At 35.1% G+C, this 12,268-nt stretch overlaps 1 protein-coding gene across 3 annotated transcripts in view; it reads left to right on the top strand.

The window, feature by feature from the left end:
- Positions 1 to 12,268, top strand: part of RSPO3 (R-spondin 3) — an 86,999-nt gene that overhangs the window by 27,043 nt on the left and 47,688 nt on the right. For 2 of the 3 annotated variants that reach the window (XM_073219569.1, XM_017655553.3), the window contains exons 2-4: positions 3,020 to 3,211; positions 4,779 to 4,925; positions 9,509 to 9,706. In XM_073219569.1, the coding sequence (XP_073075670.1) occupies positions 3,020 to 3,211; positions 4,779 to 4,925; positions 9,509 to 9,706 (537 nt within the window). The remainder of the gene's footprint in view (positions 1 to 3,019; positions 3,212 to 4,778; positions 4,926 to 9,508; positions 9,707 to 12,268) is intronic. The other variant, XM_073219570.1, reaches the window with a different exon arrangement.

Here is a 12,268-nt window from a genome sequence, read left to right on the forward strand (position 1 = left end):
CCTTAAGATGAGGTTTGGGAAATTTGTATCTAGTTGTGTAATAGTGACTATAATTTGAGTGACCCTTAGTCAGCATTCAAGAAAGCAATCACTATGCTACTCAACTGTAAAGAAAAAATCTAAAATCATAGAATCCAAGCTTCATAGTATCAATTTTTCTCAATTCCCCCAGGCTTATACTTAAACCTTCGTGAAGAAATCAAGTTTGTCATTATTTGTACCTGCTGATATTAAAAATTCCCTGATTAAAAACAAACAGGAATTTTCTTTGCCACTTAGGATAATTATGTCTTATTTACTTCTTCACAACTCTATTTTGTCAAAAACTTTGTTTAAAAAAGGCAAAATAGGGAAAAAGGCAAACAAAAACAATGATTGTAGCACAATGTATGAGGTGTTCATGCTGCATTTCATCAGTAAATTTTTCAAAAAGGGAGGCGTGCAAGGTAGTTTGGCACATCTCATAATTGCAGTGGAAGTGGTTGCCGATCATGGGACCCGTACAGAATGATCTCCTGGAGAAATTTCCAAGCATCCAAGATGCAACTTTTAAAATGAAATTTATTTTAAGGTATATCAGTTTTTGAGATGCTGAACATGGAAATCATGTTTATTTTCATAAATGATCTGTTTAAAATTATATCATAATTGACAAAAGTTTCAAGGTATCTGAAATTAAACCTGTGTTTCCTTTGAACAGCTGCATTTCAGAGATGGAGGCAGATTGGCATAGACCAGTCCAATCCATCTTCATTTAAATTCAGAGTCACCTACTGCCCTGAGCTTGGTGTGATTTTTTTTTTTTGTCAAAATGGGGTCCACTTTTTCATAGGCAGCTTTTATGAAAAGGTTTTACAGGTTTTTACCTATACCTCTTACATCCTGAAATGGGTCAGTTAGATACTGGAACTCTTTCACCCTTTTTCTTTTTAGGGTCTTTCTCCACTTCAAATATTACATATTTTCTGTCTGTCTCTAGTGCTGATTTACTGGCATGAAAAATGACCCAGTTACTTGGAAAGCAGTTTTCACTTACATGTCCCCTAGGTCCTATATGTCTAAATGTCCTGTGCCACTTTATATGTCCACCCTACCCCACATAGGAGCTTGTAGAAGAAAAGCAGACTTCTTCCCTTCCCCCACACATTTCCTCAGTTTATTTACAAAACGTCTTGGAATGAGAATAAGCTGCTTGTGGTTCCTGTGGCTGATTCAGGGATGATTTCCTCTAGGCAGAGGGTGCTGGTCAATCAAATGACCTCTCTGTAGCTAACTCATACATCCCTGTGGGAAGGCTGATTGAGCTTATGGGTACCCTTTCTAACTAAGCCTGGTGTGATTTATTTTTGTGGTGAAGAACTTAGCAATAAGCAAACATCACCGTGAAGATAGACTTAATAATGGCAGGTCCATCAGAGCCTATTCCTCCTTAAATCAAACAAAAGAAGTCAGAAATACACAGGGATGCCTTTAAACTCCTGTGCATCAACTTTTGCTTCTTGTACGGGTCAGGTTTCTTCCCTTCTAGATTCCTGAAAGGACAATAAAGCTATTAATATTGTATTTGAATAGAGAAAACATTAGGAGAAGAAATCCCAAACACCAGCTGCATGAGAGATTCACCATAGGTCGCCACTTTTCATCAGCTCAGACATAGATATTGATGTCCAGTTAATAGTCATGAGGAGGTTGAAAGTCATAAAGATAGCAAGCAAACATGAATCTTCCAAATGTTTGTTTATATTTGTCCAGACTTGCTAATGAATAGTCTCACCACATGTATTGATGACTCTTGGAAACCTCGTAATTCTCAGGAATATGTGTAGCAGTAGTTCTTAGTGTGGACTGGTCATGTTCTTACCAAATATATATTTTTGCCTCGGAAGTAAATGGAAAATGATGGCACAAAAATGATAAGACTTCTCTCCCAAAAGATAAAATGTTGAACATAAATTATGATAAATTTTATTAATACAGTTGACCCTTAAACAACATAGGGTTGAACTGCATGGGTCCACTTATATACAGATTCTTTTCGATAAATACTTTGGAAATTTTTTTGAGATTTGCAACAATTTGAAAAAACATTTTCTTTTCTCTAGCGTACTTTATTGTAGGAATCTGAAAAAACATTTTCTTTTCTCTAGCATATTTTATTGTAGGAATACAGTATATGATCCATGTAATATACAAAATGTGTGTAAATAGACTATGTTATCAATAAGACTTCTTGTCAACCATAGGCTATTAGTAGATTAACTTTTCGGGGAGTCAAAGTTATACATGGATTTTTGGCTGTATGGGTATCAGCACAACTAACCCCTGCATTGTTCAGAGGTCAACTGTATTCACATCTGATCCACATGGAAATACAGGTAAGGTAAAAATGTCACATTTTCACCATTAAATCAATTTGAACTGATAAATACTAAACTCATGTGACAAGAAATATTTCAGGACAGCGCGGGGGGATGCTAAATAGATACATATTTTCAAAATTAATTTGCAACGGATCAAAGAGTAAAATTCTGTTCTCTCATGGACCATAGTTGAAAAAGTATCCTAGAATGTAGTGTCCTTACTCAAGCTAAGTCCCAGTCTATGTTGTCAGCCTTACCTGAAGAAATTGGAGACAAGTTCATCATCCACCACATAAATGAAAAGTAAAACTAATGTGTATTGATTTCAGGGAATGGGTACAAAATTACCCAGTCTACAATCTGCCAGGGTGCTAGTAACCTATAAATAGTTCGAGACAATATATTCTTATTTTTCAAATGCTCATATTTTAAGAACTTCGAATGTAAGAATAATGTATGTATATGTTAAAAGGAAATAACAGATCATAGAAGATATACAAGACCAAAGAAAAGAGAGGGAAAAATACCAACTCATTCACAAATTGCCAATAAACTGAAGATTAATGAGAGAAAATTTATATCTTGCCCAAATAATGCCACTGAATTTTGACACTTACGGTTTAACCTTTGTTTTGGTCTTTCTACATTTGTCCTCTCAGTGCATCCTAACGTCAGTCAAGGCTGCCAAGGAGGCTGTGCAACGTGTTCAGATTACAATGGATGTTTGTCATGTAAGCCCAAACTATTTTTTGTTCTGGAAAGAATTGGCATGAAGCAGATTGGAGTGTGTCTCTCTTCATGTCCAAGTGGATATTATGGAATTCGATATCCAGATATAAATAAGTGTACAAGTAAGTGCCTACACAAAATTATACTTTATCTCATCCTTGGGGACTTTCCAGATTTGAAATGGCCTCTAGGATATTTGTGATATTCAATGTTAAGTAAATAATGTCTACTTGATAATTAGGCTAAACCAGACTTAGACTTAAGCCTCAGGAAAGGTTTTACCACTTATAAAAATCACTCAAGGTTAATGTTTTGTTATTTTGTTATTTTTTTTGCATTATAAAAGCAAAAACTGAGAATATAATTTTATTCAATGAACCTACAGAACATTTCTGCAAGTATCAGTACCATCTAAGTTCCCATTGCCATCACAAAATCCAAGTATTTAATGCCTTAAGGAATCAATTCAGCTATTTTTGCTTCAAGAACGATCCCTGTATAGCAACTGTAAGATTTATTTATCAGTTGGAAATAAATGTAAGAAACATATCACCTTTCATCTGGACTCTGAAAGTCTATTTCCCCACTGTACACCAAGTAACTTTTAAAATGTAAATTAGGAAATATCACTCCTTGATTATATGTCAAATGTGGCCCTGCTTACCTCTCCAAATTCATCTCATATGACTGTCCCTGAAACCCTTTGCACTAACCTCACTAGCCTTCTTACAAAATCTACCCACCGCAAGGCCTTTGCAGTTACTGATCTACAGTCACTTGTTCTGGAGTTTGGAAAGCTCATCACCCACACCCTTGCTTGACTCACTTTCTCCATTCATTCAAGATTCTGCTCATATGTCACCTTCTTGTAGAGACATTCCATGACCACCTTCTTCAAAATAATCAACCTCTTCCCCTTACCAGTCATTTTCCATTTCTTTTTCCTACCTTTTGTTGTTATTTTTTCCAAAGAGCGGATCACTGTAGAACCAGACTGTCTTGTCTCAAAAACCACTCTGCTCTGTCCTCCTGGGATAGTTACATAAAATCTCCGAGCTTCAGTTTCCTTATTAGTAAGACAAGAATCATAATTAGGTCTACTTTGCTGGGTTGTTATAAGGCTTAAATGACTTAATATTGTAAAATATTTGCAGTCGTGTCTGACAGTAATCACAGGAAAGGGTCAACTATTATTATCCTGTATTGTGCTTCCCCTTCTAGAATGTAAGCTTTGTGAAATCTGGGCCTTATTTCTTTTCTATGCACTACTATCAATCAATACCTAAAATAGTACTTGGGCAATAAATATTGATTGAATGAATGAATAGACCTCAGAGCAGCACAAAGTCAATATCTCAGTTTAGTTCATTAAAGTTCTGATGTAACACTTTCAATTTTCTATCATTTAATAAAAGTAAATACTTGGTCTTATACATATTCTTGGCCATAGACATATTGCCAAAATTGTTTTATAAGTCAATCAGTATAATAATTTTGAAATCAATGACTGATGTACACCAACTAAATGACTATGGAGGAATCATTAATTCAGTTTGGCAAAATAATTTTGAATCCCAAGTGTTTATCTGATACAGAAGTCCTACGTTCCTGTGTTGTAAGCATGTAGAACTGGACAAACAATGGTTAAATGAAGATGATAAAGGCATATTTCTTTTTTTTCTCTTTCAGAATGCAAAGCTGACTGTGATACCTGTTTCAACAAAAATTTCTGCACAAAGTGTAAAAATGGATTTTACTTACACCTCGGGAAGTGCCTTGACAATTGCCCAGAAGGGTTGGAAGCCAACAACCATACCATGGAGTGCGTCAGCATTGGTAAGGAGGAGCTCTAATGTTTAGAGAAGATGAGAAGTGCTTCAGATGATGTCAGTTTCCATGCAAGTGCTGCTCAAAGTGCTATTTCACAAGAACCCGAGGGACTGTCTCTAAGAAGCTTTCCTCAGTCCTTTACGAAGATACCATCTTAATGGGCTTCGCATCACCTTACTCAATATTTATCACAGTACAATTTAACACCCCATGAGTGCTCCATTATTTCTTACAGACTGTCAATAACTGTTTCAACTCTTCTTTTCATTATAGATTTATTTTGCATCATTATTTCATGAAGTTTTACTTACAGTAAATTGTTATATATATATGTTTATATAGTATATATTATGTATATATAAATTTGATCTTGGATTAAATTTCCCCCATAGGGCAAGAGTTTCAGAAAACACCTAGATCTCATATGAAACAGGGACCAAAGTTATTTTCCAAAGGCAGGAAATATATTCTCTAGATATAACTCATTAATACTCAGTAGATGGATCAGAGACCTAAGGAATTGGTAACAATGTAGTTAAAAAACTCTTCTCTCAAACTCTTTTGCTGAAATGTCCTGTTTGCACAGGTATTCAGAAACAAGGAGAGGATTTTGGACTTGCTCAAACTGGCAGAAGAACAGAGTCCCAGGGTCTGATTAATTAATTGCATACTGTGTTTCCTGGAGGGGAGGTCCCTTAGACAAGTTGTTTGTCTAAACAACGAATCACTGTCAGGCTATGTTTTCCCCCTCTTAAATGTTGTGCAGCTACTACAGCTATGAGCTTGATGAACAGTTGGGGAGCAGATGCTAAACCAAATGGGAACACAGCATACTAAATCTCAAAATCCCCTGGGCAAGAGCTACGAGAACCTTTGATGCTGCACCAGTGTTGGCATATGCACACGAATGTCCTCCTGATCCAGTACAAGATAGTCTCCAGGACTTCCCTGGGGTCCCCACAGATAGATCCATTAGAATCTCAAGTGCTGGAGTAATAATGCTAAAGTGGTGGTTTAACCATTTCAGGTTCACATGGAATGTTTATTTCTAAACAAAGTTTTTGGGAGAATGAAATAAACGGTTGGTATTTTAAAGATAATTTCCAAAGCATCTGGAAAACAACAATCATGAAACAGATCATGGCTCATTTTGGTTGCTTTTTTTCCCTCTGGTAAAAAAAAAAACACACAGAAAAACAACTTAGAAATAGGGTAAAAGATACAGAGAAGCACTTTACACTCATCCCTTTGTGGGTCCTGAGGGCTAATGATTCAAGGTAGTAAGTTCCAAACTGTGGAAAAAATAAGAAACAATTCTGTGAGATATTCAAGGACAGAAATTCAGGATGAGTTAAAGAAAGTTTGTGGTATTTCTCTACCCAGGAAAAGAGGCACATGTTCAGATTTTCTTAGTTGTTGAAGGTATAAGTGTTCAGTCTTTGAAAGCCTACTTATCTTAAATGTATTAATGCTTTCCCATCAGCATTTAACATCTGGCACTGTCGGATTCGGTTTTAAAGCTTACTGGTAATTTATACTATTTAGATCAAAACTAGTTCTTAACACAAACTTTAAGAAATTTATTTATTTGAACATAAAGTTTGGGAATCTAAACACTCTTTACTGAATCTGGCTCATTGAACAGATAGGTATAAATGACCTAGGACATAGTAATTGTGCAAACCTGCAACTTTTGTTCAGGGCTGATGCCTGTTGTTTGCTCCATAAGGGATGCCTCCCATCAGGTGGTGTCAAGCCTACGAGCACTACGCAGGCCTTGCCCATGGGCTTGCCCCAGAAATTCATGAAAAAATGATAACCTGCTTGATTATCACAAGGGAACATTAAAGCCTGATCCTTCAACAAGTATGAAAACTAGGACCCAGAGAGCTGAAATGGTGATACCAAGAATGCAATGCGAGTTATTGTCACTGCTATAATTAGTACCTCGATTCTAAGTCTCTAGTGCTCACCCAAGAGGTTGAAGAATGTGTCTATCCCTTTGCTAAGTTGTATGCTGTGTGATTTCTCACTCAGAGTTTTAATTGAGAAGAAAGATCACAAATAGAAAATAGCACCCTGATACAGAATCAGACTGAAAGTTTCACGTCATAACATATCCACTCTCCGTGCTTTGCAGGTCACATTAAGCATACATGTCCACAGAACCCAAATTTATAGAAGAACCTATTTCCTCCATTTGTGCCCCAAATACTTGCTTCCTTTCTACACTGTCATTCTGTCATCCTCATGACTCCTCTTGAACAGGTGACCTTGTTCAAGTTGTCAAGAAGGGAAGATGCCCTTCTCCAAACAATGTGGAGCAAGGACAATGCCCTTACTATGTTGTCTAGGGAACCACGCAATTAGTCAACAAAAAATAGACTAATAGTGATAGTAAAAGAGAGTAATTGAGTAATAGTGTTATAAGGCCATTACTGATGGGACATCCAGTTGAACTTTTCTCCCAATTCAAGAATCCCTTTTACAGCTTTCCAGACTGAAGATCAACCACAGCATGGCCACTTCTGGGAACAGGGAGCTAATGACTTTTTTGAGATACTTCTGAAGACTTCCAGCATTAAGATTATTCTTAATACATAAGTTAAATATTTCTTTTTCTTAATTACTTCTTAACCAAATAGTGCCCCAGTATCTACATTTCACACTTAATGGCCTAAATAAAACTTAATTCACCTTTTTTCTGTAGTCTTTACAAAATTTCCATTTTCTTCCAGAAATATTTTTTGGACAGGTTCATTCTACAGTATTTCTCTAGGAAAAATTCTCTTCCTCTCAAGGCTTTTTAACTATCCCATCTACTAAAAAGTTATTAAAGCTTTTTTCTATCTAAACTTATTAGTTTTTCATATTTTCCCTCCTTCCTCAGTGGAATTATCTAAGAATTTCATATTTAGAACCAGTCATCATCTGACTAAGGAATCACAGATACCTATCCCATAATTTTTTACATCTGTTTTTCTGGAATCTAGGTATATGTTTGCCTACACCACCTTCGCTATTGTGAAAAAGCACCAAGATTCTGGTCACTTCTACAACATGACCATTTTTTCTAATTTAGCCCTCTTAGTTCTGGCATTGAATGAATACTAGACAAAATGACAACTCATAAGCTTTTATTTTTATTTTTCTATTTGCTTTCTTAGAGGTGTTTTTATTTGTATGTACTAAAGATCCACTGCTTTTTATTGATTTATTATCAGGATAGGAGATACGTCCTTAACTGGCAAGATCTTATGATGTCATTAAGTGACTTGGTTGCTCTGTTTTTAACCAAAATTATAATGGATATAACTGAGCATGAAGACAATTTTGAAAGTGGTTCAAGAAAGTTCATTTAAGTTCATGGAAACTTAAATTCACTTATCTAATTATTTCCTTTTAACTCTGATAAATGTTTTGCATTCAGATACCTGAAAGTGATGGAAAAATCATGTTAAAAATTGTATGGCAAGTGGATTTAAATTTCCCAAACATTTAGGTTATATTTCTTCAGGTTGTATGAAAGATAGCTTTCCCCTCTAAAATAAGAATTATTTAAATCAAAAGAAAGCAACAAAGTTTACTGGCAACTTGTTTTCATGGAAAGAGAGTTTTATGTCATCTGAAAAAGTTGTTGTTATAAGACCTTCCAGTTGTTCTAAATTAGGAAGTTTTATGGACCTAAATATAAAGATAGCACCTTGCAGATATTTATTTTCAGTAGAAGTGAAAAAATCTGTTACAAGGCCTTGGAAAGCCCTCATTGAGATTAATACATACAGGAAAAGGAACACAAATCAACCAAAGAAGTTTGAGAAAAAGTATTTCAGTTCATCTTAGAAATCGTTTCATCACATTAATTGTAGAAACAGTTTATTAGCTAAAATGGACCCAGTATTCATTTACAATAGATGCTGCTGCTTGAACCATGCCACTTAAAAAATGATAATACTGAAGTACCCAACAACACATAAAGTAGAAAAGGCAATGAATTGTAGGGCAAGGGCCAATGTTCCTTTTTAGCTTAACCATCCTCTAACAGAGTTCTCAAAGTGTGTTCTCAGTACTACCAACGGTATAACAGATATTGTTAGAAATGCAAAGTCCCAGGCCCCCCAACCCAGACAACTGCATCAAAAACTCTGGGAGTGAGGTCCCGTGTTTCGTTAGCAAACCCTCCAGGTGATTTTGTTGCACTGTAAAGTTTGAGAATCAATTCTCTAGCCCATAACAATGACTATTCTATCAAGTTATGGTCAGGATCAACCAATTGTAGCAGTGGTTTAGAAATTGTAACACATTGGTCAATTGTGGATAATTATTTTAGTGCCGGGTTAATCAACTTTAGGGTGAAAAGTAAACCCAATGCAAGAGCAAGTTTACCTGGTAATATGACTACTAAAAACCTGCAGCTATTCTGTTCATGCCTTTCCCTTTCTCTTTAAGTTATCTTGCCCAAGGATTTGTTTGCAGGATTTCTGCTCAGAATTTGAGCAAGTATTCATGGAAGCAAATCTTTTAGTTTATTTAACGATCGCGAAAATACTTGTGAGGCAGCTGAGGCTGTTTCTGCTCTTCTATTTCAGCGCACTGCGAGGCCGGTGAGTGGGGCCCTTGGAGTCCATGCGCAAAGAAAGGAAAAACGTGTGGCTTCAAAAGAGGAACTGAAACCCGGGTCCGAGAAATAACACAGCATCCATCAACAAAGGGTAACCTGTGTCCCCCTACCAGTGAGACAAGAAAGTGTACAGTGCAAAGAAAGAAGTGTCAGAAGGGAGAACGAGGTACAGTCATACTAACAAAACGTGCTTATGTGATGCCTCATAAATTGATGTGAATTTCACTTTATTTCTTAAGAACCATTTAGTATTACCACTCATGTCTAAAACCCTTAAATGTGTACCAACCAATGTGTCGGCTGTAAATTACAGAATATGGATGTGTAAATTTTTTAAATGGTACAGAACTGTAAACTACTGTACAAGTGTACTAATTCAGTCCTAATGAAGGAGGCTCCCTTATAGGGATTTAGGTCTCTATTTTCGAGGTGCCATTATCTTTCCTGTCACCCGTCTTCTCGATGCCTAAAACACTTTTGAGACACCTCACAAACACAAAGTCTAATGCCATTAGGCAAAAAAACATGATGATGGGGCACCAGCCATCAAGCTACTCCTTTCTTCATTGCCCACAAACCAAAGTAGAGCAATTAGGTTATAAGCTTTTGTAGCTAGACATATTTTAAAGGTTACATGGGATTTTTAAAATATTTAAATGGACATGTTTTTAATACTGACTTTGTATATGAAGTAAATGTCCAAGGCCATATTTTATAAATATAATACAAGCATTAATGATGTTTTATCCCCAGACTTTTTTCATATTACACTAATTTTATATACAAGATTGCTGAACCTATTAGTTGAATATTAAATAACCCTGTGTCAGGGCTTGTTCTGAAGTCTTATGATTGCCAAGGAGAAATATACCATTTAATATGATGTTTTAGGGTGATTACATTTCTATTTAGAAGATCTGCAGTTGTTGGAATATAATTTTTCCTTCTTTCTCAGTAATGTCCTCAGCACCACTGAGAACAAATACATCAAGTAGTTTAATGTAACTATCAGTAGTTATCTGGTGAACCAATAACTGATCCTCTCAACTAAAAGGAGTTTGGCTGCCTCTGTAGTTGAACTGTTTTTGCTTATTTCATTCATTCTGCATAGTTTTATTGAATTTTTACTTTATGGCCATACACAGTGCTAAGCCCTGGTGATTCAAAACTGAATATCCTGAAGGTATACAGAGTCCAGTGGAGGATTAAACTGTTTTAACAGATAATCAATCACAATATCAGATACTTAGAGAAATTATAGATATGCAAACAATGTTCAGTGGGTACACAGAGAACCGTGTTATACAAACTTGAACATTGATCACGCAAGAAAGAAGTTAGGTCACCTTGGGACCTGTATTTTGCAAAGTGTCTCACTGTACCAAAAGAATTGGCCATCATCAGAATATGTAAAGGCTGTTTGCCCCATTAGTAATTAAGTACTTAATGTGATAAAATTCTTGAAGATAGGAATTGTCTTAAAGGGAACATCAAGTTTTTGTAAATTTGTGAGAGGTTTTGATTAAAATTAAGTTTAAGGAATGAAAGTTGGCTAGTGAAAAAGGTCTTTCTGGCTTTTGTTACCAATTAATTTAAAACATCTTAGATTTCAAAAGTTGGATTTGAAAATCAAATATTTCATCACTTTACTTGTTGGTAAGCTCCCATAGCCGTACATTTACTTATGTTTATTACATTTACTTGAAATTTAATGACTTACAGGTGGTCTTTGCTCATCTTAATTCTTTCCACAAAGATTCTCCATTACTAATCAGTATTCAGTATACTTGGTTTTATAAGTGAAGTATATCTTACCCAGTAGAAAAACTAAGCTATGATACAAAATCATATTTTATTTGAGAATGTGGTCTTCTAGTATATTTTGGTAGCACTTGACTTAAATATTAACATTGAAAATGTCTGTTTTGAAAACTAGCAAAGATAAGATAAATAATGCCACAGAAGTTTAAAATAGTAACCTGTGACATAAGCTTGGCTTCAAAGTTTCTTTCTGCTCTTTTTTACTCCACTCTGAGTAAGACATAGTGACATTTCACATTTACAAAGAGAACTTTATGCAACTATAAAAATTTAGGTGCTTTATTCTATTTCAAATTTGATAATGCATAGACTACCAAGTAGGAAATATGGATCACACTTAAAATTAAATTCCAGATTTAGTTCCTCTATTATTTAATCTCTGTTAATTTTTCTATATATATTATCTGTCAAATTTTTTTCCCAAGTGCCCTAGAAATTTAAGATAAGAAAGAAACCACTTCTCCCTTTATTTCTTATTTCTTCTAAACAGTTTTTGTAACTTCTCTTAATGGTAACTTACTAAATACACCATTTGACATGAAGAAACCAAATAGAAAAGTAATTGTGACCTCCGGACATACCGCTATATCAAATATCATATCAAAATAAGAACATTACCCAGAGTGCTCTCTTTAGACTCTGATATATATATTTAGACTCTGATATATATATATATATATAATCAAATGTATACACACATATAAAGATAAACACAATAAAGATGATTTCTTCTACCCCTCAGAATAGCTATTGAGTTGCTCCTGACTGCTTATAGACCCATGAAATAAGATCTTTTAGGTTCATGGCTACAGCATTTCTAGATGAGTGAACTGAAAGATAAGGTTTTTTAAAACAAAATTTAGAATCCTGCATTTAAACTTAAACTTGAATTTAAACTTAAATCTGT

Source organism: Manis javanica, chromosome 13, assembly GCF_040802235.1.
Source record: "Manis javanica isolate MJ-LG chromosome 13, MJ_LKY, whole genome shotgun sequence".
Lineage (NCBI taxonomy): Eukaryota > Metazoa > Chordata > Mammalia > Pholidota > Manidae > Manis > Manis javanica.